The following is a 25,712-nucleotide window of genomic DNA, read 5'->3' on the forward strand; positions in this document are numbered from 1 at the left end:
CTTGGCCAATGTTTCTCCATCAACCACCACCAAAACAAATGAGCAAGTTATTCATCTTGCTGCTGGTTGGGGACCTGGTTGGGAAAATGGCCATCATGTTCACTTACATAACAGTAACTGTGCAGTGTAAGCATTATGTGTGCAGTACTTTGGAATGTTTGAGCATCCTGACAAGACGATTTAAAATCCTGCTGTCGTCTTCCTTTTTTAAAAAATTGATAAAGCTAATTATTTAAAACACTCAATTTCAATCAGGATTTTTGGTAAGATTCTGAATGGGATGAGAAGTTGGGCGGGGCATAGAAAGGAGGAAGAGTTCTGTTTCAAAGTTCTCTAATGAATCATTTTGGACAGCGCGCAACATGTGAAGAAGAAAGTTGAATATGCAGACTACTGAGGAAGTGGCATCTTGGTCTGCTATCCAGGGTAATGAGGGTTGCATTTATATAGCTCCTTGTTGCGTGATGTAAATGTAATAAAATTCTTTACTGCAGAGTAACATGTTAAGAGGGAAAATGCATAACTGACTAGTTGATATTTTTGATAGTAGAATTATTGGCTAGGGCACTGAAAAAACCCACTGTGCTCCTCTTGAAAATAGTACCGTTGAATTTAATGTTACTTTAAACAGGGAGATGATGCTCTGGTTTAATGTTTCATCCCAAGAGCAGCAGCTCTAACAATGCAGAACTCCTTTGGTGCCGTATTGGGCTATCAGCTTTTAATGAGTAAATTTGGTTACAAGACCAAAAGATATATGCACAAGATTGACTGACTGCTGTTGGCAAGAAGGTAAATTCTGCCTACTGTGGTGGAGTTCCACTCCTCTGTCACAAATTTATGTAATGTATTCTTTGAACATGGAGACAGACAGTAAGGCTTGGCAGCCACTTGTATTAAAAAAAAAGTCATAACACATCTACAGAAGAAGTGCCTTCTTCGTCCATTCTCCACAAGATCAGTAGCTCAGACTGGCTACAGTCCTACCCGAGGATAGGTAACTGAATCTTTTTCCAAAAGAACCTTCCCCCACCGCCCAAGTACATGCACTGACTTCTAATGAGAGTTCTGTGGAGATCTTGTACATAAATATGTACAAAGTGTAAATTAAGTTATAATGTCTGGATTTAATTTTTTTTATAAGAAAATGTGGCTATCAAAATGTTTTAAGTCATTATTGTCCATGTGCTCTGAAAAATGTTACACTTCACATGAGTTGTTGAAAAGTCCATGTGGCCATCATAATTCTGTAAAATAGCCTAGTTTGCCTTTATTCTAGATCGGACTGATTCTCTTTTTTTTTTACATTGAAGACGGATGATTGACTTGAAAGTAAATGCATGTAGACCATTCACATAATAAAATCAGTGAGTGTGTACATGGATGTTGGAGGAGCTGATAGCAGCATCTGACGTTTACTTCTTGAAGTTAAGCATATTCTCTTGCAGGATTTATCTGCAATAGAATATCATTTTTCTGCTTCAGTTTTTATTTTTGGCAGCCTTGTATCTGACATGTAGAAACCCACTACCATGTTGCAGTCTCTAAACCAAGCTAGTGAGATGTCCAAACCAGTACGGTTTCAGTTTACCCAGTATGGGATGTAGTCTTTTGCCTCACCTCTCTTTGTCCAAAGTGCAAAGAGCTCAATAATTCCCCATGTCTATGCAGAAGTACTGCTGGAGTTGAGCTGCTTAAACTGCATTGTAACAGCACAGAGCACTGGTTTTTTTCCTGTCAGTTGTCCAACCAGGACTCTCTCCCCTTGTTGCACCATTGATTTGTTTGGAGCCAAGTGCAAAGAATCCAAGGCCTCAGTGACATGTCTAGCCTTTCAGGTTTCAGTAATGACTTGTGTTGATTGACCAATCAGCAGTCTGGAGAATTATACACCCAATGTCAGTATTTTGCCAATATTCTAAGTACAGCATGGTCACACAACATCCGCATAACTTGAGGGGTTCCATCAGTTGGAGATGTGGAACTTCAGCAGAATCTGTTATCCTCTCGCAAACACAGTTGTGATGGGAATAAAAGAAAGTATGAGTGTGTGTTGTTCTTGACCTTCTGCTAACTCCTTAAAATAGCCATTGACTGTGTGCAAATTTGCCTGTAGCAAGGGTCCTGAAGAAAATGAGCCTGATTGGAATAGATATTAATGCTCCTCTGCAATGATGGGAGGAAGTCCTGTCAACTGCCTTCTAAATGGTTATTTTTGCTGGAAATTAGTGTATGCTCCTAATTTCTGGGTTAATAACACAAATGATGCATGTAATTGGCATGTATGTGCATATATCATTAATACAAAGCAATGTTAGTGAACAATGTAAACTGCATCTTGCTAACTAGTTGAGAATTTAATTCTAACCAGTAGTGATTGTGTTGGATTGCTCCTGGTTTGCTGAACTCCACAAATAATAGCTTTCCTTGTTGCATATGGGGCAAGAATGGAATTTTGGGAAAGCATCCTTTGCTTATGCCTGTGTTTGCGTTACACATGAGCTTCTTCCCACACTGTTTCATCTCACCCGAACAACATATCCTTTTAGTTCCTTTCACCCTCGTGTACCTCTTGAATTATTTTGTTTTATGGTAATTGGGAGGAGGGTCAGTTGTTGATGGCAGAGTATGTAAAATATATTCACTAAGTGAAAAAAGAAAACCTTGCCTCCATGATTTTCAAGATTCGTAAGCAGAGGACACAAGTATGACTAGATGAGTGATGTTGAGATTAGTCTGTCAAACTGATGATTACTTTTCGTATTAGACTTGCACAACCCAAGGATTAATGATGGATTTATTGTTTGAATTTGATATTGCACTAATCCACAGCCAGCTTGTCCTGTAATGGAGTTGGTACGTTACTATTTGGCAGGACCAAGTGTGTGCATCTCTTGCTGCTTGACTTGATGGAACATTTTTTTGATAATATGGATTACCCAACTTATTTGTAATTTTAGAAAAATATATTTGTCCTTTTAAAGAATAAGAAAAATCCAATCCTTTCACCTAGTTTCTTCTTCAAAGGTGCACAATTTCTGCATAGTCAAAAATAGGTTATGATGAAATGTAGCAGAAATAGACCGTTAGTATGATTGATCAAGTTTAATGCATGAAATCTGTTGTCCACTGCAAGTGCACAAGGTTTTAATTGACCTTGTCATCCCTGAAAAGCAGTATTCTTGTCTGAATTGGTGCAGCATATCCTTACTTAAGAGGCAACTTTATCTGGGTTCTTGAACAGTTCTGTTATGCCTGACAGTATTTGTAAGCGTTAGTAACTGGCTGATACATGTTAAGTGGTTCTAGACTACATATAAGGTATTAAATTGTGATTAACTGTTAATCATGTTTTTTTACCATGTTTTTATGAGGTTAGAAAATGCTTTATTTCAGACAGGTTTCCAATGTGCTTTTAAATTGCATTATTCTGTTGGGAGTAAACAAAGTATTGTGGTAATATAATTATGTGCATTTCAACAGAACTCACCTCATATAAAGAGGATGGAGGATTTTAGAGGGAGAGGGGAAGAAAGTACGGTGGGAAGCAGGAGATCGGGGAGGGCACTGAAGTTGGGGGAGGTGCCAGAAAGTCTAAGAAGAGATTTTAGAAGGCTTTTGAATGCAGGAAAGGAGATGAAGGTAAAGGGTTGGGAGGGAGTTCCAGGTTAAAGAGAGCTCGTGGTGGGCTTGAGAGAATGAGGAGTAGTTCTGTAGCAGGTGACTGCCAGGATTACAACTGAAGGACGTCATTGGCATGGGTGGGATGTAGCCGTGAAGAGATTTGAAAATGAGCTTGAGGATCTCGATCTGCACTGGCAAAGGAAGGCAGTGGAGCTTGGATTGCAAGAATTTGTGCGAGAGGACATGGGCAAGAGCATTCTATTTTGATGACATTGAAGATAGTGAGAACATCAGTGCAGAAAACATAGAAATCCAGCCTTAAAGTGCTAGACATGGAGTAGTTTTTTGGTGCTGTTGGGTGAGATGTCGGACAGAGGCAATTGAGGCTTCAAGGATGTGAGAAAGAAGTCTTGGCAATGAACTGGATATGGGAAAAGCAGCTGAGCTTGGGTTTTGTACTACCATTAATGAGTTATTTTGAAACTATTTTGCAGGGCTGAGAATGGATGTGAGATTTCAATGGTGAGGTCCAGACAAAACAGAGTTTAGGTGGTGCTCAGTTCTGTGTTTCTTTTTTAAAGCCAGATTTTGTTAACTTATTCTTGAACAGCTTGTGTTGACTACTACGGAACTGCAACATGGTTCCATTGATGAATGTCCTGTGCTTTCACCCTATAGTGCGATACTTTTCAAATTCTCCTATAGGGGATCCTTCACAAATTCAACAGGCCATAAAGCTTCTGAAAGCCAGGGTCAGCAGTCATACAGTGCTATCAATGCAGAAAATATATTTTGTTTGGTAGTGTGCTTGTCAAGATGGCAGAAAGATGTAAAAAAGGTACATTGAGTGTCTCCTAAACAGTGTTGGCAATTTTGATGGTTTTTGTCTGGTGGGCATTGTGTTATTCCACCTTTATGCAAATGATTTTAAAGGTCTTTACTCATTTGTGGCTTGTTTTAATTACAGAAAATTCCTACTTTACCTCAAGCAAATCAATAATTGCAAGCTAATTAAATCTCATCTGAGGCAGACTTGAGTGTGTGTGTTCTACAAAAAGTGACGCAGGTTGTTATGACTTGAGACCAAACTCAAATTACTTGCCTATTTTTCCTGTAAGCTACTACTCCTAGTTATTCAATTTTCAGTTTGATACTGTTAATCTATTTTAGTGAAAATTTCCTTCACAGAAGCTGAGTGGTACAATGTAATATGACTTGTGCAGAGAGATAAAGCACCACTCCATGTATTTGATATTAAGCCATCATTCTGTTCAGGCAGATGGACTGTTAATATTTGTTCAGTTGACGGAGTTCAGTGATCAAACCAAAAAGGCTCATGAGGGAATTTAAATTAGTAGACACTCCGTAAGAAGCAACAGCAAATTTGTATTTACATTGTACCTTTAACGTAATAAAATGTCCCAAGGTGCTTCAGAGAAGCATTTTTAAGCAAAATTTGACACTAAAACACAAAGCAATATTAGGTCAGATGGCCAAAAACTTGATTGAAGAGTTAAAGTTTTAGTGAGCATTGTAAAGGAGGAAAGAGGCGGAGAGGTTTAGGGAGCGAATTCCAGAGCTTAGGTCCTCGGTAGCTGAAGGCATGGTGGTGCAATTAAAATCAGGGATGCTTGAGCCAGATTTAGATGAGTGCACATGTCAGGGTTGTGGAGCTGGCAAAGATGATGGCGATAGGGAGGAGTGAGGCTATCAGATTTAAAAACATGATAAATATTTTAAAGTCAAGGCGTTGCTTAGCTGGGAGCCAGTGTAGGTCAGTGAGCACTGGTGAATAGGATTTGGTGCGAGTTGGAACACTGGCAGGAAAGTTTTGGATGACCTCAAGTTGATGGAAGGTAGAATATGGGGGGTTGGGTAGGAGTGCGTTGGAACATTCAAGTCTAGAGGTAACTAAGGCATGGTTGAGGGCTTCAGCAGTGGATGAGCTGAGGCAGGGGAGGAGTCAGGCGATGTTATGGAGGTGAAAATATGTACTTTTAATGATGGATTGCTATGTGGTTCAAAGTTCATCTGAGTCAAATATGACACCAAGGTCGTGAACAGTACAGTTCAACCTCAGACAGTTGCCAGGCAGAGGAATGGAGTCAGTGGCTAGGAACTGGTAGCTAGAAAGTGAAGATGGAAATCACCGGACATGGAAGTGAATTTTGAAGTAAAGCTTAATTTCCTTACATTGGAAAAGGAAAAGTGTAAGGATGATATTAATGCCTCCCTGGAATTAGGTGGGTAGCATGTGGTTCATATTAGAAACATGGCCCATCAAAATTACACGCCATCCAAAAAGGCTCTGAAAGATGGGTCAGATACAGAAAGCCTTTCAATGGATCTACTTAATTCTTTCAGGAAACCATCCCTGCCATTCTCCCTTTGCAATGTTTCACAGCACTTAAATGAGTTCATCATCCTGGCCTTAACAACTTGACATCTCCTTTCAGCTGTTGATCATCCAGTATATGAAGAAATACCTCCTGTACCCTAACTAAGCTTATCCCTCACATCCCTGAACCTGCACCCTCTTGTGTACTTCTCCATTGTATTGGAGAACACACTTCCATATTTACTGACTGTGCAGAGCACTTTGGATCCCCTCAGACCTGTCTTCCCAAGGCTGAAGAGCCCCAGTTTATCAGTTTGTTCCTCATACTAAGTTTAAATCAGTGTATAGCGCCACTTCACATTTTAAATATTAAACTTGTGTTCGTTGGAGTTTGGAATATCTGTCAGTTCAGACATCCTTTAAGCTGATACAGCTAATCGATTTTAAATTATGCATGTGAATCACTTTACCACTCATACAGAAAGCTTTGTAAAAAGCACATCGCCGAGAAGCAGTGTCACATTGTGGGAAAGGAAGAGCAAGTATAGTGATGGTAATGAGGGAATAGACATTCAAATAGAACGCGTTTAAAAAATATTAATATGTTTGTACAGTTAGTGTAGTTCATGTTGGATAAATGTCAAGCTTAGAATTTTGGTACTGTGATTTTGACATGGGCTTTTGGAAGTTTTAAGTTGCATTGGGATTATTTGAAGGGCAGGGGAATGGGGCTAATTGAATAGCTCTTGCAAAGAATTGGCACAGGCCCTGTGGACAGAATAGCATATCGTTCTGATTCCTTTACAGCAAGTCTCTGCAGTTGCGTGGTTAGGTTGGAATTTTGGTTTGTTGTGTTATGCAAGGTTTGCCAAAATATTTTTGCATTCACACAAATGGCATTAATTTCAAGCCTATATTTCAGCCTTTTAAGTTTTTTTTATTCATTCATGGGATGTGAGCGTCACTGGCTAGGCCAGCATTTATTGCCCATCCCTAATTGTCCTTGAGAAGGTGGTGGTGAGCTGCCTTCTTGAACCGCTGCAGTCCATGGGAGGTAGGTACACCCACAGTGCTGTTAGGAAGGGAGTTCCAGGATTTTGACCCAGCGACGGTGAAGGAACAGCGATTATATAGTTCCAAGTCAGGATGGTGTGTGACCTGGAGGGAACTTGCAGATATCGTTCCCATGCATTTGCTGTCCTTGTAGTTGGTAGAGATCTCTGGTTTGGATGGTGCTGTCTAAGGAGCCTTGGTGCGTTGCTGCAGTGCATCTTGCAGATGGTACACACTGCTGCCACTGTGTGTCAGTGGTGGAGGGAGTGAATGTTTGTGGATGGGGTGCTAATCAAGCGGGCTGCTTTGTCCTGGATGGTGTCAAGCTTCTTGAGTGTTGTTGGAGCTGCACCCATCCAGGCAAGTGAAGAGTATTCTATCACACTCCTGACTTGTGCCTTGTAGATGGTGGACAGGCTTTGGGGAGTCAGGAGGTGAGTTACTCGCTTCAGGATTCTTAGCCTCTAACCTGGTCTTGTAGCCACGGTATTTATATGGCTACTCCAGTTCAGTTTCTGGTCAGTGGTAGCCCCTAGGATGTTGATGTTGGGGGATTCAGCGATGGTAATGCCGTTGAATGTCAAGGGGAGATGGATAGATTCTCTTGTTGGAGATGGTCATTGCCTGGCACTTGTGTGGCACGAATGTTAATTGCCACTTATCAGCCCAAGCCTGGTTATTGTCCAGGTCTTGCTGCATTTCCACACGGACTGCTTCAGTATCTGAGGAGTCACGAATGGTGCTGAATATTGTGCAATCATCAGCGAATATCCCCACTTCTGACCTTATGATTGAAGGAAGGTCATTGATGAAGCAGCTGAAGATGGTTGGGCCTTGGACACTACCCTGAGGAACTCCTGCAGTGATGTCCTGGAGCTCAGATGATTGACCTCCAGCAACCACGATCATCTGTCTTTGCGCTAGGTATGACTCCAACCAGCAGAGAGTTTTCCCCCTGATTCCCATTGACTTCAGTTTTGCCTGGGCTGCTTGATGCCGTACTTGGTCAAATGCTGTCTTGATGTCAAGGGCAGTCACCCTCTCTTCACCTTTTGCGTTCAGCTCGTTTATCCATATTTGAACCAAGGCTGTATTGAGGTCAGGAGCTGAGTGGCCCTGGCAGAACCCAAACTGAGAGCCACTGAGCAGGTTATTGCTAAGCAAGTGCTGCTTGATGGCACTGTTGATGACACCTTCCATCATTATACTGATGATTGAGAGTAGACGGATGGGGTTGTAATTGGCCGGGTTGGACATGTCCTGCTTTTTTTGGACAGGACACACCTGGGTAATTTTTTGCATTGCAGGGTAGATGCCAGTGTTGTAGCTGTACTGGAACAGCTTGGCTAAGGGCGCGGCAAGTTCTGGAGCACAGGTCTTCAGTATTATTGCCGGAATATTGTTCGGGCCCATAGCCTTTGCAGTGTCCAGTGTCTTCAGTCGTTTCTTGATATCACGTAGAGTGAATTGAATTGGCTGAAATTTGGCATCTGTGATGCTGGGGACTTCAGGAGGAGGCCGAGATGGATCATCAACTTGGCACTTCTGGCTGAAGAATGTTGCAAATGCTTCAGCTTTATCTTTTGCACTGATGTGCTGGGCTTCCCCATCATTGAGGATGGGGATATTTGTGGAGCCCCCTCCCCCAGTTAGTTGTTTAATTGTCCACTGCCATTCACGGCTGGATGTGGCAGGACTGCAGAGCTTAGATCTGATCCCTTAGCTATGGGATTGCTTAGCTCTGTCGCAGTTTGGTGTGCAAGTAGTCCTGTGTTGTAGCTTCACCAGGTTGACACCTCATTTTGAGGTATGCCTGGTGCTGCTCCTGGCATGCCCTCCTGCACTCTTCATTGAACCAGGGTTGGTCCTCTGGCTTGATAGTCGTGGTAGTGGGGAATATGCCCAGCCATGAGGTTATAGAGCATAGTTGAGTACAATTCTGCTGCTGATGGCCCACAGCACCTCATGGATGCCCAGTTTTGCATTGCGAGATCTGATCGAAATCTATTCCTTTTAGCATAGTGATATTGCCACACAACACGATGGACGGTATCCTCAATGTGAAGGTGGGGACTTCGTCTCTGCAAGGACTGTGCGTTGGTCACTCCTACCAATACTGTCATGGACAGATGCATCTGCGGCAGGCAGATTGGGGAGGACGAGGTCCAGTATGTTTTTCCCTCGTGTTGGTTCCCTCACCACCTGCCGCAGACCCAGTCCAGCAGCTATGTCCTTCAGGACTCAGTCAGTCGTGGTGCTACTGAGTGACTTTTGGTGATGAGCATTGAAGTCCCCCACCCAGAGTACATTCTGCACCCTTGCCACCCTCAGTGCTTCCTCTAAGTGGTGCTCAACATGGTGGAGTACTGAATCATCAGCTGAGGGAGGGCGGTAGGTGGTAAACAGTAGGAGATTTCCTTGCCCATGTTTGACATGCCATGAGACTTCATGGGGTCTGGAGTCGATGATGAGGACTGGCAGGGCAACTCCCTCCCGCCTGTATACCACTGTGCCGTCACCTCTGCTGGGTCTGTCCTGCCGGTGGGACAGGACAAACCCGGGGATAGTGATGGCAGTGTCTGGGACGTTGTCTGTGACGTATGATTCCATGAAAGTGAAAGCTTTTAAATGGCATGCATTTTTATATGCTGTCCAAAGATGTTTTTGTTTTCCTTTGTGTAGGTACGCTGTGGAACTTGTCTTCCTATGAACCACTGAAAATTGTGATTATTAATCACGGCCTTCAGACTCTAACGAACGAGGTCATCATTCCTCATTCGGGCTGGGAGAACGAACCCAATGAGGATTCCAAACCACGTGATGCTGAATGGACAACAGTCTTCAAAAATACATCGGGATGTCTAAGGTGAATTTTTTTTTTACATTGCTTAGTTTTTTATATTGCTGTGTGAGTTTGAGTCTGCATTAGTATTAACTTAGCTCAGTTGGTAGCACTCAAATGCTGTTTTTGGGGATGCATTAAACCAAGGTCTCAGCTGCCTGTTTAGTCATTGATAAAGATCTTTGAGTCATAGTCATTATGGCACAGAAGGAGGCCATTTGGCCCGTATAGTACATGGCATTTTTTGAAGAAAGCCTGGCAGCTGCTCGCAGTATCCTAGCCAGCATTTGTTCCTCAACCAACACCACCACAAAAGATAATTTGGTCAGTCATCTCTTGTTTGTGGGACATTGCTGTGTGCAAATTTGCTGCCGTGTTGGTGGTCAAACTGCATTTTTAACATAATCTGTGTGGTGTGCTTTGAGATCCTATGACCTCGCACCCACAGAAATGCAAGTCTTCACAACTGGATGAGTTATTACAAGCAGCCTCACGATGTGCATTTTGAGCTGAGGAATGACTATTGTAAAAAGAAGTGATTTGTATGCTGCCATTCTTCCCTCAATCTGTATAAACATGAAAAGTTCATAAAACTTGAGAATTTTTAGATGCCATTCCAGGTCTCCGTCCCTTTGAGTAAAGTATCTGTTCAAAAGGACTCCTCTAGCTTTGCCGAAATCTTTTGGTAATGTTGCCATATCTGATACAATGGTAAGATATTCCCAAGGGCTATAGAGGCACTGGAAAAGGTGCAGAAAAGATTTACAAGCATGCTACCAGAATTTAGAGGTTATAAACTATCAAACAAGATTGGGAAGGCTGAGGGGTGACCAAGATCGATTTTGAAGGGGTTTGATAGAGTAGACATGGAGAAAGTATTCCCTAGATTCTAGAACGGTCTCCGTAGATAGGAAGTTAGTAAATGTAACATCACTGTTCAAGAAATGAGGGAGAGAGAAAACCAGGAACTACAGGAAGGTTAGCCTGACATCAGTCGTCTTTACAAAAAAAAAAATGCTGGAATCTGTTAAACAAGTCTTAACAATGCACTTAGAAAATCATAAAATGATCTGACCAAGTCAAAGTGGTTTTGCGTAAGGGAAATCGTGTTTGATAAATCTATAGGGGTTTTTTGAGTATGTAATTAGGGTAGATAATGGAGAATTAATTGAAGTAGTATACTTGGATTTCCAAAAGGCATTCGATAAGGTGCCCACAAGAAGGCTAATACGCAAGCTAAGGGCTCATGGAGTTGGGAGTAACATATTAGCATGGATAGAGGATTGGTTAACGGACAGGAAGCAGAAAGTAGGAATAAACGGGGCATTTTCAAGTTTGCAGGACTTAACTAGTGGAGTGCCCCAAGTATCAGTGCTGGGGCCTCAGCTATTAACAGTCTATTTTGATGACTTAGTCTAGACGGAGAGTGACGTATCGAAGTTTGCTGACGATACAAAGCTAGGTGGGAATGTAAGCTGTGAGGAGGACACCGGCTGCAAAGCGATATAGAAGCGAAATTAATTCCTAACCCTCATAAATCTTGACATGTCACTTCTCAACATCTTCCCCAAGTCCCCAAGGTTTCTGTTGTTTATTGAGCTTAAGGCATGTGATATCCAATAAAGGTTTGTTTTCAAGCAAGACCTCTGTATCCTTTCAGTGACCTTTCAACAAAAAACAAAGTCCAGCATCTATGAAATCTTCAGCCTTCCAAAATGAATCCATTTCTGTGTTTTAAATGAGAGTCCTCAAAAAATGTTTAACAAAAATGGAAGCACTTTCAAAACATAATATAAGACAATTATGGTACACAACATTTTTTCAACTAAATGCACAACTTGTGCAGAAATGTTTTGGAGTCATGTTATATTGTGCTAGAATTCTGTGGCAAACTACCCATTTACATCAACTTGGCATCGATTGCAGAGAGCTACTTTGCTGTAACTAGCTGGTTTTCAGTTACATCATATACTGGAAAATGAATTATTTTTAAACTAAAAATTTGAGAAGGACTTTTATGTGCAGAAGAAGAATCCAGACTAAGCAAATGAATCCATGTTTGGCTGATTGAAGGTAGCTACACCATTTGCGATGCTCTCCATTTAAGGCAGCTTTTGTTTGTCTTGCAGCCAGTTTCTTGCCTCTAAATTTTCACATTGAACAGCAGAACAGAAAGCACAGAGTAGTCAGATATTAAAAACAGACCCCAAATTGGACTCTGACAGATGAACTTCACAGATATGTTTGCTAGACACTGCCCAATTAGGCCACAGGGTTTTTGGCACATACGCTAGTCGTCAAATCAGATTACATTGAAGAACAGCCTTTCTGTTTCCTTTTTACAGTCAGCGTAATAACTTCACCTACCAGTTGGAAACGTGTAGTCAGAAAAAGTTGAAATACTTACAAAATACAGTCCTGCAATTTCCTCATTGCATGTCCCAGAAACACTTGAACAGCCATGGGCAGGGCCTAATATGTGGAAATTCCAGGCTGAAATGGGAAGCAAAGAAGGGCTGGGAGTCTGTCAACGGAAGACAGACAGCTGTATCTAAGGAATTTTGAGCACCTGGGAGAAAGTAGTTAGGATGGTGGGGACAGGGCCTGTGAAGGTTTTGGATAATAGGAACAGGAGGTAGGGCATTCAGCCCCTCGAGCCTTTTCTGTCATTTCAGTTAGATCATGGATGATTTGTACCTCAACCCCATTTACCTTTGTTCCATCATCTTTTGATACCCATACCCAAGGAAAATCTATATATCTTGGTCTTGAAAATTTCAATTAATTCACAGCATTAATAGTTGGGGCGGGGATAGGGGGATGGAGAATGGTGTTCCAGATTTCTACCACGCTTTATGTGGAAAAGATACTTGGAATTTTTAAAAATTCATTCTTGGGATGCGAGCGTCGCTGGCAAGGCCAGCAGTTATTGCCCATCCCTAATTGCCCTTAAGAATGTAATGGTGAGCTGCCACCTTGAACTGCTGCAGTCCATGTGGTGCAGGTACACCCACAGTGCTGTTAGGAAGGGAGTTCCAGGATTTTGACCCAGGGACAATGAAGAAATGGTGATTATATTCCCAAGTCAGGATGGTGTGCGACTTGGAGAGCAACTTGCAGGCGCTGGTATTGCCATGCTTTTGCTGCCTTTGTTCTTCTTGGTGGTAGCGTTTGCAGGGTTGGAAGGTGTTGTTGAAGGAGTCTTGATGAGTTGCATTACAAATGCATTGGTTGTTCAGTCTTTTAAAGGAAAGGCAATTTATCTATATTTTGACACGTCAGTTACTTCTTACAGTTTGCCCTTTATCATGGATTAAACAGATTTCTAAGCTTATTTATTATTTATGTAGTCTGTTCTTGATCACTGAATCCAGGTGTTGCTACAGTCTGCTAACACTCAGGATGGGAGGTATCAAAGTAAGGGGCATTGCGATGGATGTTGTACAGAGATCAGTAAGTTTATCCCAGACCAGAGATTTGCCAGGAATTCATTTGGCTTGTATTGCTCAGTGCTATGCTGGGTTCTGCATTTAACTGCTGACTTATCAAACTGAAAACCCTTTTAAAAAATATACATTGCTGGTTTGAGTACCTATTAAATAATGTGTAACTGAGTAAACATTTTCTTAATGTTTCTTGTGGAGCAATCGGAACTTGGCCTTTCAATTAACAACTGCCAGAAGTTGCATTAAAATATTTTGCAGCTCTAGCGTTCAAATTCCAGCTTCAACTAAAATTTACACTGGGGCTTCCTTGAGACCTCGAGCTACTGATCTTTCAGGATAGCACCCAAGTGGGTGCAAATTGTAGTAGTTCATGGATATGGAAAATTGACACAGTTCCTCTTCTGAGCATGCTTTATGCTACAACCTCAGTAGATACAGCTGACTTCAAAAGAAGAGATATGAACTTTCCAGACCAATTAGAGTTATATGACCAGATTCACGATCTCAGACTTTTACTACAACAAACTTTTAAAAAAAATAATTAGCTAAACAGTACTTAATAGGTAGCTAATACACTAAATTACAGAGAAAGATATTTCCCATTAACTTATTGACACACTTGAAAACCCCACACCACATTTATATGTTAGTGTTCTCATTGAAAAGGCATTCTTGTAGTTAAAACTCCTAAACTCCTCCCAGCTGCAATGGGTTGGATCTCTGTGTCCTTCTCAAAGTCAACAGTCTGTTCGTTCACTTACTAGCACATTTGACTGGACTTTGGTTAATAAGCAATGGCTGGTGACCCCGTTGGTGTTTTCTACTCCGCAAACCTTGAGTCTTCGAACTGGGTTCAAGTTTTAGCAGCCTGTTGCTGTACTTGAAAGCAGCTGTCTCCCCAGAAATAGTCCACTGGTGCCTCTTTCTTTCTCTTTAGGTTGCACAGCTGACTGCTGGTCTTTGTTTTTTCCTTTCAGCCTGCAGACCTTGGAAAGCCTCTTGAATTTATCCAGATCAAAAGTAAATAATCATTTGCCTTTTACAATTCTCAGAGCCTATAAGTCTGACCTTAGAAAAACCTCCTGGGCTGATAAGTGGCAAGTAACATTGGCGCCACACAAGTGCCAGGCAATGACCATCTCAAACAGAGAATTGAACCATCTCCCCATGATGTTCAATGGCGTTACCATTGTTGAATGCCCCAACATCAACTTCCTGGGCGTCACCATTAACCAAAAACTGAACTGGACCAGCCACATAAAAGCTGTGGCTACAAGAGCAGATCAAAGACTGGGAATTCTGCAGTGAGTAACTCACCTCCTGACTCCCCAAAGCCTGTCCACCATCTACAAGGCTTAAGTCAGAAGTGTGATGAAATACTCTCAACTTGCAGCCCACTTGATTGGCACCCCATCCACCATCTGCAACATTCTCATCCTCTGCCACTGATGCACAGTGGCAGTTGTGTGTATCATATAAAAGATGCACTGCAGCAACTCACCAAGGCTCCTTCAACAGCACCTTCCAAACCAATGACTTCTACCACCTAGAAGAATGCCACCACCTGCAAGTTCCTCTTCAAGCCACACACCAATTTGACGAGGAACTATATCGCCGTTCCCTCACTGTCACTGGGTCAAAAACCTGGAACTCCCTTCCAAACAGCAAGGACTGCAGTGGTTCAAGAAGGCAGCTCACCACCACCACCTTCTCGAGGGCAATTGGGGGTAATAAATGCAGGCCTAGCCAGCAACGCCCACGTCCCACGAATGAATAAAAAAAAAACTTGAGATGGTCAATCTTGGTATGGTTACTGTTATGGTTCAGGAGGCATCCTGGGTAACTTGTCCCTTCTGGTACTTCTATACTGAATCAAGCCATGCGGCATTTCTCCCGTTTCACAGGGGTGTGAATCGGCTGCCATGTTTTTGAAAACTGCTCATGCCATTGTGAAGTTGGTTAAGATAAATGTGTGAACTGCCTTCCAGCTGCTGGTCTGATTATTTTGAATAATTTACAAGAGCTGCGATTGAGGTGCCATCTGATGTGGACAGAAAATGATTCAACAAAATTGACTATGACTCTAACTATTCCAATAGAAATTAGGGCACGCTGAACTGCAAGAGTTTACTTTTAACTTGGAAGATTGGAATGTTGAGCCAAATGAAATATCATAGGTCATGCATCTGCCAGACATCCTCTTCCAGGTGGGCTCACTAAAAGTGCAGTATATAGCAGCGTATTTGCTTAGCTTACTATGTAAGAACAACTGTGACTCCAAAATGCAACTCTCACACAGTTTCAGTCTGCTGATATATATGTGAATCCCCAGGTAATGTCCTCCCCCTGAATGCCACATAACATCCAATTCACAATCATACCTCTTCTCTGATTTTATTTGAAGATGAATCGTTGATTGAAGCATTGGCATGCCAGAACATTATTTGCAAGGGAATTTGCAGGAAAAATTATATGTCCAATTGAACTGTGTTCCAAACCTTTAAGACCTGAAGGATTTAAGAAAATGGTTTTTGTGGATCAGGATTTTATCTCTTTTATCTATTCCTGATCTGACATTTCAAATATTGGGAGAAATTAAAATCTAGTTACCCCACACATTTATTGGAGGCTCATTGTGTTTGCACAGTGTGTATGTGGGGGTATAATGCGAAATAATCTTTGAATTTAGTATTTTGTGGGGAGCCTTTTCGACACAAACTGTATTCCGACTGAGAGTTCTCTTGTAGAAACTCAGAAATGTAACATTTGTCTGGCCTGAGCACTAGAAGCAGAAGTGAATCAACACTACTTGATTCTGCTCCAAGTGAATATTTGAGGTCATGGACTGTTCGAGAGTAAGCATTTATATTCATAAGTTATGCAAAGGCCTTGTGGTATGAACAATGGAGCCATTGTATGTCTGAAGAGGAAATAAAGTGGGAACATGTTTTCAGTTTATTCTGTTGTTTTCTCTTTACTTGGGTCCTTGCATATTATTCTCAAACTGAGGGTTCATTTGGTAACCTGTTCCCAGGACTCTGTCAGTGCTGTATCCTCTCCAGCTGACTAACATCAATAACTTTGTGTGGGAATTTAGGAGTGGGACCTATTCTGTGATGCAACAAAACCAACCAACTCTGCTTTATAGTTATAATGCCAAAGCATTGGACTCTTGACCGGGGTATCGAAATTCAAACCCAATTATCTAATAATACCAGATAACACATTGCTGCTAATTCGTCTTGGGTGAAATCCCTCACCTAATTACACATCCTTGATGATGGGCGCTGTTAATGGTGCCAGTGGAATAATTGACAGCCTTGACGCAGCTTCTATTTGATATGAATCAATCCCTTAAAACTATGTGGAACTAATTAGCGTATAATTGGTCATGTCACTCGTGCATTAAGGATAAGCTTTGTCACCTCATGGGAGGTGACAAAATTCACATTGGCATACAATGGAGGCAGAGGAGACTTTTGAGTTCAAGGTTGGAGCTAATGTATGTATGTGTTTGAAAATGATGAAAAGGGCTTTACTGTTGGTCTGGCTGTGCTCTTTATGCCCTCGGATGCTTCATACTGATTATAGGTTCTTTAAAAAATTGAAGAATTATAAACCCCAGAGCCTTAATTGGCAGAAAATTCACCACAAAAAACTTGGAACTACACAATCATGCTTTATAAATGACTGGCTAAGCCTCAGCTGGCATATCATGGACAATTCTGTGCATCACAATTGTGAAAAGATATACAGACATTGGAAAGGGTGCAGAGGGTGTTTAGCAGGCTGCTGGCAGGGCTGAGGCGCTTCAGTTATAAGGAGATGTTGGAGAAGTTAGGACAGAGAAGGTGAAGAGATGATCTAATCGAGGTTTTCAAGTTGATAGTTTTTGATAGAGTAGACGCTTTTTTTTGCGATATCTAAATGACTTGGATCTTGCAATTCAGAGTAGAATTTCAAAATTTGCTGATAACAAATTTGGAGTAGTAGCAAATAGTGACGATGATACGAACTGCCTGCAACAGAAGGCAGAATGGACAGACCAGTGGCAGATGAAATTTCATGCAGGCAAATGTAAGCTGATGCATTTGGCAGAAGGGATAGGGAGTGAGGCAATATGGACTTAAAGGTGCAGTTCTAAAGAGTGCAGCAACAAAGGGACTTGGGAGTGCATGTGAATCAATCTTTGAAGTTGGCAGGACAGATTGGAACAGTGGTTACCCAAGCATATGGGAGCTTGGGCTTAATAAATAGAAATTGAGTACAAAAGCGGGGAAGTTATGCTGAACCTTTATAAAACTGTGGTTAGGTCCCAAGTATGGTATTGCGTTCAGTTCTGGTCACACTTCAGGAAGTATCTGAGGGTCCTTGAGAGAGTGCAGAGGAGATTTACCAGAATCATTCCAGGGATGAGGGATTTTAGTTATAAGGTTAGGTTTGAAAAGCTGGGGTTCTCCCTGGAGCAAAGCAGATTGAGGGGAGATTTGACAGATGCATACAAGATTATGGCAGGCTTCAATAACTTAGACGAGGAAAAACTGTTACCATGAACTGACGGTACAGGGACTAGGGGACACAGATTGAAGATTTTGGGCAAGAGATGCAGGCTGAATGTGAGGAAGAACTTTTTTTACGCAGTGAGTGGTAACCTGGAACTCGCTGGCGGAAGCAGAGGCGATGAATGATTTCAAAAGGAAATTGGATAGGTACTTGAAGGAAATAAACTTGCAGGGAAATAGGACTGATTGGATTGCTCTGCGGAGAGCTGCTATGGACTCGATGGGCTGAATAGCCACCTATGCTGTATGTGACTTATTCTATCTCCGAGAGAGAGGTTCTGAGAGGCAGCAGTCAAAATACTTGTACCTCTTTGAGATAGGAATTGATCGACACCTGTCTGTTAAGATATCTCCCTGAGAGAGAGGGACTGAGACTGATCAAGAGAAACGATTACTTCAGATGAGTGCGTCAGTAACCAGAGGTCAGGGATTCAAAATCACTGGCGAAAGATCAAGAGGGGAGATGAGAACTCTTTTTTCACTTGAGTTGTTGGAATCTGGAACACTTTACCTGAAAAGGTGGTGGAAGCTGATTCCTTAAATAATTTAAAAGGGAGTTGGTCAGGTACTTAAGAATGAGGAACTTAGAGGGTTACAGACCAAAAAACAGGGTTGTGGGACTAAGCTTGACTGCTCTTTGAAAGAGTTGGCGCAGGTGTGATGGCCCAAATGGCCTCTTTCTGTCCTGTAAGTTTTTATGATTCTGTGAATTACTGTGACTTCACCAGCGAAGCTCGGAATGTCTGCTGGGACTAACCCGGGTGATGGCATTATGTTTTCGTCACTGAAGTTGAAACTTATTACATTGATCCCAATTAATCTGCTTTTTCACCTCCACAATTTCATTTGGATTATGCTGTGTTCATATGTAAAGGGATGAAGGTTTTCATTTTTGATTGAGGATGTGTACACAATTCCCACAAACAAGATAGTGGACTTTATCAGCCAGTTCCTTCTGGCATGGGAGATTTGACATACTGTATTTGGATTTCCAGAGGGCATTTGACAAGGTGCCACATAAGGTTATTGCGCAGATTAGGAGCTCATGGCATAGGGCATAACATATTAGCATGGATAGAAGATTGAGTGGCTGGCAGAAAACAGACTATGCATAAATGGATCCTTTTCTGAGTGGCAGGATGTGAGGAGTGGAGTCCTGCAGGGGTCTCTGCTGGGGCCTCAACTTTTTACAATTTATATCAATGACTTAGATGAAGGAGCGATGGCATGGTAGCTAAATTTGCAGATGAGAAAAAGGTAGGTAGGAAAGTATGTTGTGAAGAGGACATAAGGAGGTTGCAGACTGATGAGGATAGTTTGAGTGAATGGGCAGAAATCTGGTAGTTAGAGTATAATGTGGGGAAATGTGAAGTTCACTTTGGCAGGAAGAATAAAAAAGCAGAGTATTACTTAAACAGAGAACAACTGCAGAATTCCAGGGTGCAGAGGGATCTAGGTGTTCTAGTGCATGAGTCACAAAAAGCTAGTATGCAGGTACGGCAAGTAATAAAGAAGGCTAATAGAATGCTATCTTTTAATACGAGAGGAATTGACAAAGCTAAGGATATTCTGCTTCAGTTGTACAGGGCATTGGTGAGACTACATCTCAAAGATTGTGTGTACTTTTGGTCTCCTTATTTTAAGGGAGAATGTAAATGCGTTGGAGGCAATTGAGAGGAGGTTTACTAGATTGATACCTGGAATGAATGGGTTGTCTTATGAGACAAGGTTGGACAGACTGGGCTTGTTTCCACTGGAGTTTACAAGAGTGAGGGGAGAATTGACTTAAGTATATAAGATCTTGAACAGTCTTGACAAGGTGGATGTGGAAAGGATATTGCCTCTTGTGGGTGAGTTCAGAACTAGGGAACACTAAAATTAGGGGTTGCCCTTTTAGGGCAGAGATGAAGAGGAATCTTTTCTGAGGGTTGTGCGACTTCAGAACTCTCTGCCTCAGAAGGTGGTAGAGGCAGGATCATTGAATATTTTTAAGGCGGAGGTAGATATATTCTTGTTAGCAGGGGAATCAAAGGTTATCGGGGGTAGATGGGAGTGTGGAATTCGAAACACAAACACATCAGCCATGATCATCTAGAGGGGCCAAATCTCCTAATTTGTATGTTCCTATGTGCACAGTTGCCACTGAAAGAAGATTTTTATACAATATTTCGAAGCAGCTGAAAATGTACCATTCACATTCAGGAGCTTGATGTGCCATGTAACGATGCATTACTTCTCCTGCAGTTCTAAGGATTTTAACCAATCTGATGTGATCCAGCATCCTTGCTATATGCCTGTCCAATAACATTGCCTATTCCTGCGTTGATTATTAAGGTATTTGCTTCTACGGCTGTATTGTCAATCCCAAATGTAAGCTCAATGTTTACAACGATGAAATTGTGCAGACAGCTAGTCAAGCCTGAATGGGTGAATAATGCTTAACTTTTATAGAATTAGACAGCCGGGTCCCTGAAAAATGTCCTATTGATGTGATTTGTCTGAAGTCATCCTTGGAGGAATTGTTGATCAATTTGATTTACAGACATAAACATTGTTTTTGTGTAATATTTTGTTGGTATTGAATTAATTTGGTAACGGATATGATTTTGTCTGACATTCCAAATTTTTGTGTCCATTAGTAATTGTAGCGTGTGGTAGATCATTAAATGAAAAATAGGTTTCTTCAAAATACTTAAATGTAAATCAGATAATTTGGTTTGCATCACTCAATTGGGTGATGTACTGATGAAAAACTGAGATTTTTAATCTGCAATTTTTCTGCATTTTATAAATGAAGCAATTTAAAATTACAAGCCGTATTCATTCCCACAGCTACTATTGTGCATATCTCACATGTTGCAATCCTGATGAGAGGTGAAATTTGCTTATCTGAAATTTTGTAATGGCTTTATTCTGCTTTAATTTTTCAAGTTTCTGAATTCAATCTCTTGAAGTGCTGACTCCTTGCTGGGCTACTGTTTCATTGCCACAGTTGTTCTCCAATAGCTTGCCCAAGTGGCCTGTCTTTGGGTTTGATGGTATCAACCTGTTAATCGATTGCAGATTAGATTAGAGATACAGCACTGAAACAGGCCCTTCGGCCCACCGAGTCTGTGCCGAACATCAACCACCCATTTATACTAATCCTACACTAATCCCATATTCCTACCAAACATCCCCACCTGTCCCTATATTTCCCTACCACCTACCTATACTTGTGACAATTTATAATGGCCAATTTACCTATCAACCTGCAAGTCTTTTGGCTTGTGGGAGGAAACCGGAGCACCCGGAGAAAACCCACGCAGACACAGGGAGAACTTGCAAACTCCACACAGGCAGTACCCGGAATCGAACCCGGGTCCCTGGAGCTGTGAGGCTGCGGTGCTAACCACTGCGCCGCCCTAATGGGGGGGTAGGCATTACAAATGTGTCCCATCCTATTGTTGCCTGAGCTTCTCACACATCACTTGCAGAAGAGGTCAGAAATGGCAATCGAGCATTTCTGCACTCTCCCAGGAGTGCTGCGACCAATTGTTGTGCTCCCGCCACTGAAATTGGTCTCCTGGAAGATTTCCAACCAGAGTTGGCAACATTACCTTAATAGTGCATCACAGACTATGGTCTGCCTCATCTGTGAGATTCACCTACCGAATCCTTTGGAGTTCATTTGCATTTTCTTGATGTAGGATTGCCACCTCTCGTGGATTATCTTGGAATCTACAGGAATTGGAATTCAATCTCCTGATTGCTGCTGAATGCAATCCAGGAGAAAAATCATAGAGACCTAAAAGAAAATATCAGAAATCAGCGAAAGGGCTGGTTGCTTGGCAGACAAGAATAGTTTAACAGCAACTTGTATTTTAATAGTGTCCTTATTGTAGTAAAGTGTCCCAAAGTGCTTCACGGCAGCTTTAAAAGCCAAAAATTGACACTGAGGCACATGAGATGTTAGGGCAGATGACCAAAAGCTTGGTCAAAGAGATAGGTTTTAAGGAATGCATTAAAGGAGGAGAGAGAGATGAAGAGGATTAGGGAGGCAGTTTTAGAGCTTAAGGCCTCGGCAGCTGAAGCCATAGCCACCAACAATTGGGCGATTAAATTTGGGGATGTGCCAGAGGCCAGAATTGGAGAAGTGCAGACATCTTAGAGGGTTGCAGGGCTGAAGGATGTTAGAGCTTGGAGAGGTGAGGCCCTGGAGAGATTTGAGAAAAATGAGAATTTTTTAAATCGAGGCATTGCTCTACCTGGAGCCAATTTTGGTCAGCAGGGGTGATGGGTGAAAGGTACAAGTTTACAGAGGGCGTAAAATGAGAGGCTGGCCAGGAGTGTGTTGGAATAGTAACAGGAACAAAGGCATGGATGAGGGTTTCATCAAATGAGCTAAGGCAGGGTAATGAGTTTGTTCGTGTTTCAGTTGGAGGGGGACGACTGTGTGCCCCAAAGATTGATGTGTTGGGCAACCAATAGTGGGGATGATGGGATAGTTGCAGGCAAGAGGTCATGTGATAAAATTTCCTGGTAGATTTCCTACCAGAGTTGGCAACATTATATTAATATTGTCACTTTCCACCACACCACCTGCAACAGGAATTTTGGGGATGGTTGGTGTCTGTATTTCTGATCTCCAGCAGGTGTAACTAAATTGGGCTAAACTAGTCTTCGTTTCTCAGCAGATCAAAAAAATGGGCTAACAGCAGAGAAATTGAACCTGTTGCTTTAGCAAATTTCCATTGTGTGAGGGAGTACTGCTGCTGATTGTGCTCCATCTTTGTTTAATTTTTGTATTCCCATAGAATTTCATTACTTGAAAAATCGATGTTGAACTGGTAGTATCTACTGTTTCTATGCATTTTTGACCCAAAATGTTGTATTGACTCTTGAGCTGTTTTCGTTGTGTATTATTTAGATGATGCATAGAAAACATGGAGTCAGTGTTGAATATTGTTCCTTTCAGGCTGCTTGTCCCAAAGTGTTTAGATACACCAGTTGAATTTTACCTTCCTGGATACCTTTTCAGCCTGTAGGAAGGGTCTTTTGTTGTAACTCTGTTTCTTTTATTTGGTAGAAATGTGAGTTCAGATGGAAGTGATGCCCGCAGAAGGCTTAGAGAATGCGAGGGTTTGGTAGATGCACTCCTGCATGCATTGCAGTCAGCAGTGGGCAAGAAAGACATGGACCGAAAGGTAATATGCAACTGTGCTGATGCGTTTAAAAGAGATTGTGTCCCTCTAGGTCACTGGTGATCAAGACTTAAGTCTTCATGGGTTGCACAGAATTTAACATTGAGCCTTTGGGCCGTATTCCCTAAATTTGCTTAAAATTCAAATTGCTGATGCTAAACAATCTGATGGTGTTTATATACCAGTGAAGCAAGTGAGAGACAGGGAACTCTTTGCAAACCTCCTGTCTCCCAAAATTCAAAAAGCACAAACCAGCAAATAAGCAGTGCAAGAACAAATATGATGAATTGCATCAGGCAGGCTATCTTTACAAGGGCTCAGTGGCTGAAGGTTACCCATGGGCTGCAGTATCGAAGTCTCTAAGCTGTTACTTTTATCAACAAATATTAACCTACAAAATTGAAATCTTGCATGAGAGAAACCCTGCACTCAATGTTAGAAACATATTGAACCCATTAAAACATGATGGCTCCACTTGCCTTTCAGTTTTTTTTATTGCATTGTTCATAATGCAACTATATTTAACCCTTTCATGCTCATTAACTTAATTGCATGTATAAATAAACAAGAATTGTTCTAAGGTGCAATCTGCCTGTAGCATAGCAGCCTTCTGCTTGGAAGGTTATTATGCTTCAATTGCTTTTGCCATTATTCACACTAAAGGTTTGTCTTTTTGAAGAGGGTGCTAACTAGAGAAATTCTTTTAAATAATCAAATATGGTTATGCTTCAAGTAGCACACTATTGAAAGGGTATTTTTTATCAGTTGTCAGCTGGAGATTTGCAGCCTTCATGAAAGGGTAGTTGTACTTGAGGTTCCATAATGCTAAAGTTTCTCTTTGTTCCCAATTTGGGAGCAATTTGAATCCCTTATTGAAAGTTAGAAATACACATCAAAAGAAACTGCCTTCGTAGATAGGAAGATAAACAAAACTGAGTTGCAAATAAATTCTTTGAGAGTGAGACCTGACAGTGCAATAGCCTTTCGACACTTAAGATCAATCAAGAATGGTCTAACTGTGTTTGTGAGGGGGTGACTGACATCCATGGAGTTTTTGCTCAAGATACTTCAATACCTTCAAGACAGCAGGGCAGATAATTGAGCAAAATTTATAATTGGTACAGAGTAATGACATAATGTTCAAATAATTGAATACTATTTTTGCAGAGCTGTGGTTGTGCAGAAATAATGAAGTGTCAGTTTGGATTGAAAAGATTTGCTGCTGCAAAATATAACCGTGTTGTAGAAAAACTGACCATAGCAACAATGCCAAATTAAAATAAAGTGGTTGCACTTTTTAAACATTTTATGTAGATAATTTGTAGCTACATAATAGAATTCAAAATGACTGCTCAGTTGGTTACTTAATTTGGATTAAAGTTGTCACTGAACTCGAGCATGTATTGTACATTGACATTTACACAGCTGTAATTTTGTGCAAAAAAGCACTAAGTTCAAAAAGAGACTATATATAGGTCAATAGTTGCATCTCTAGCAGTAAAGCAACAGCTCCTGCAATTAAATCCCAGCTGCATTTGTAACCATCACAAGATTTTATTGCATCTTTTGATTCACAGAAGAACTAGAGAAGTGCCCACTATTGGAGGCTTAAGAAGAAATGTCTCCCTTCCCACAGCAGAAAAGAAAGCCCTTTTACAAAGTTGGTCATGGCGTGGTGTGTGCAATGTGTTACAACCTCAGACTGTTAACGTTAAAATACGCGATATGAATCCCCCAGATCAACTTAAAGCACCAAACGACAAGCTTTCATTTTTCAAGACTTTTTTTTATACAAAGTAAACTAAATGAAATCACCATTAACTAAATAGTGCTTTGCAGGTAGCTGTTAGCCCAGATTACAAAGAAAGGTATTTACTTAGTAAAATACTTCAAATCCTCACACCACACTTGTACATTGCACAGTCCTTTTTGATGGCGAAATCTTTTACAGTTAAAAGTCCCAAGCTCCTCCCAGTAGCAATATGTAGGATCGCGCAGACCTTATCAAAAATGAATGTCCTCTGCTCACTTCAAGCATTTCCAACCTGGACATCTGTGAATAAGGCGATTCCTGATGATCCTGCTGGTCTTTAGCTTCTCCGCAAGCTTCAGCTTTCAAAACAGGTTCAAGTCTTTGCAGCCTTTCACTGTCTCAGGCGTCCAAGAGCAGGTGTTTTCTTTGCCCGCCTCTAACAACTGCTGGTTTCTTCTCTTGCAGCCTGCCTTGCTTTCAGAAAATCTGTTAAACTTATCTGGACTCAAAAGTCAATAGCTTATTATCCTGTTCCAATCTGCAAAGTCCAAAAGTCTGGTTTCACAGAGCAACCTGGGCCTTCCATTGTTCCCAGGTGTTAACAGCTGCTTGCTACATTTACATCATCAGAATCATTGACCCCCTTGTTTACAGCCTGAAAGTTTGGAAGGGTGAAACTCATTGTTCTTGTGTTAGCCCTACCGTGTCTGTTTTATTTTTTAAAAAGTCTTTGATCTGTCATGTCCTTTAGCAGAGTGCATGTGAGATCACCTGACCTTCCAGACTCCATCTCAAACTTTTAAAAAAAATCATTGTGTAACGTCATTGTTTTAAAAATAAAGTCTAGCGTTCGTAACAAATGCCTGTCGTGAAGTTTGCAGGTTTACTCCAACTTCACTCCAAAAAGGAAA

The 25,712-nt window shown here is 41.4% G+C and overlaps 1 protein-coding gene across 8 annotated transcripts in view; it reads left to right on the forward strand.

Annotated features, from left to right (window-relative positions):
• arvcfb (ARVCF delta catenin family member b) overlaps positions 1 to 25,712 on the forward strand; it is a 391,994-nt gene that overhangs the window by 290,670 nt on the left and 75,612 nt on the right. For all 8 annotated transcript variants that reach the window (XM_068054661.1, XM_068054659.1, XM_068054662.1 and 5 more), the window contains 2 exons: positions 9,698 to 9,881; positions 22,934 to 23,051. In XM_068054661.1, the coding sequence (XP_067910762.1) occupies positions 9,698 to 9,881; positions 22,934 to 23,051 (302 nt within the window). The remainder of the gene's footprint in view (positions 1 to 9,697; positions 9,882 to 22,933; positions 23,052 to 25,712) is intronic.

This window comes from Heterodontus francisci, chromosome 23 (assembly GCF_036365525.1).
Source record: "Heterodontus francisci isolate sHetFra1 chromosome 23, sHetFra1.hap1, whole genome shotgun sequence".
Lineage (NCBI taxonomy): Eukaryota > Metazoa > Chordata > Chondrichthyes > Heterodontiformes > Heterodontidae > Heterodontus > Heterodontus francisci.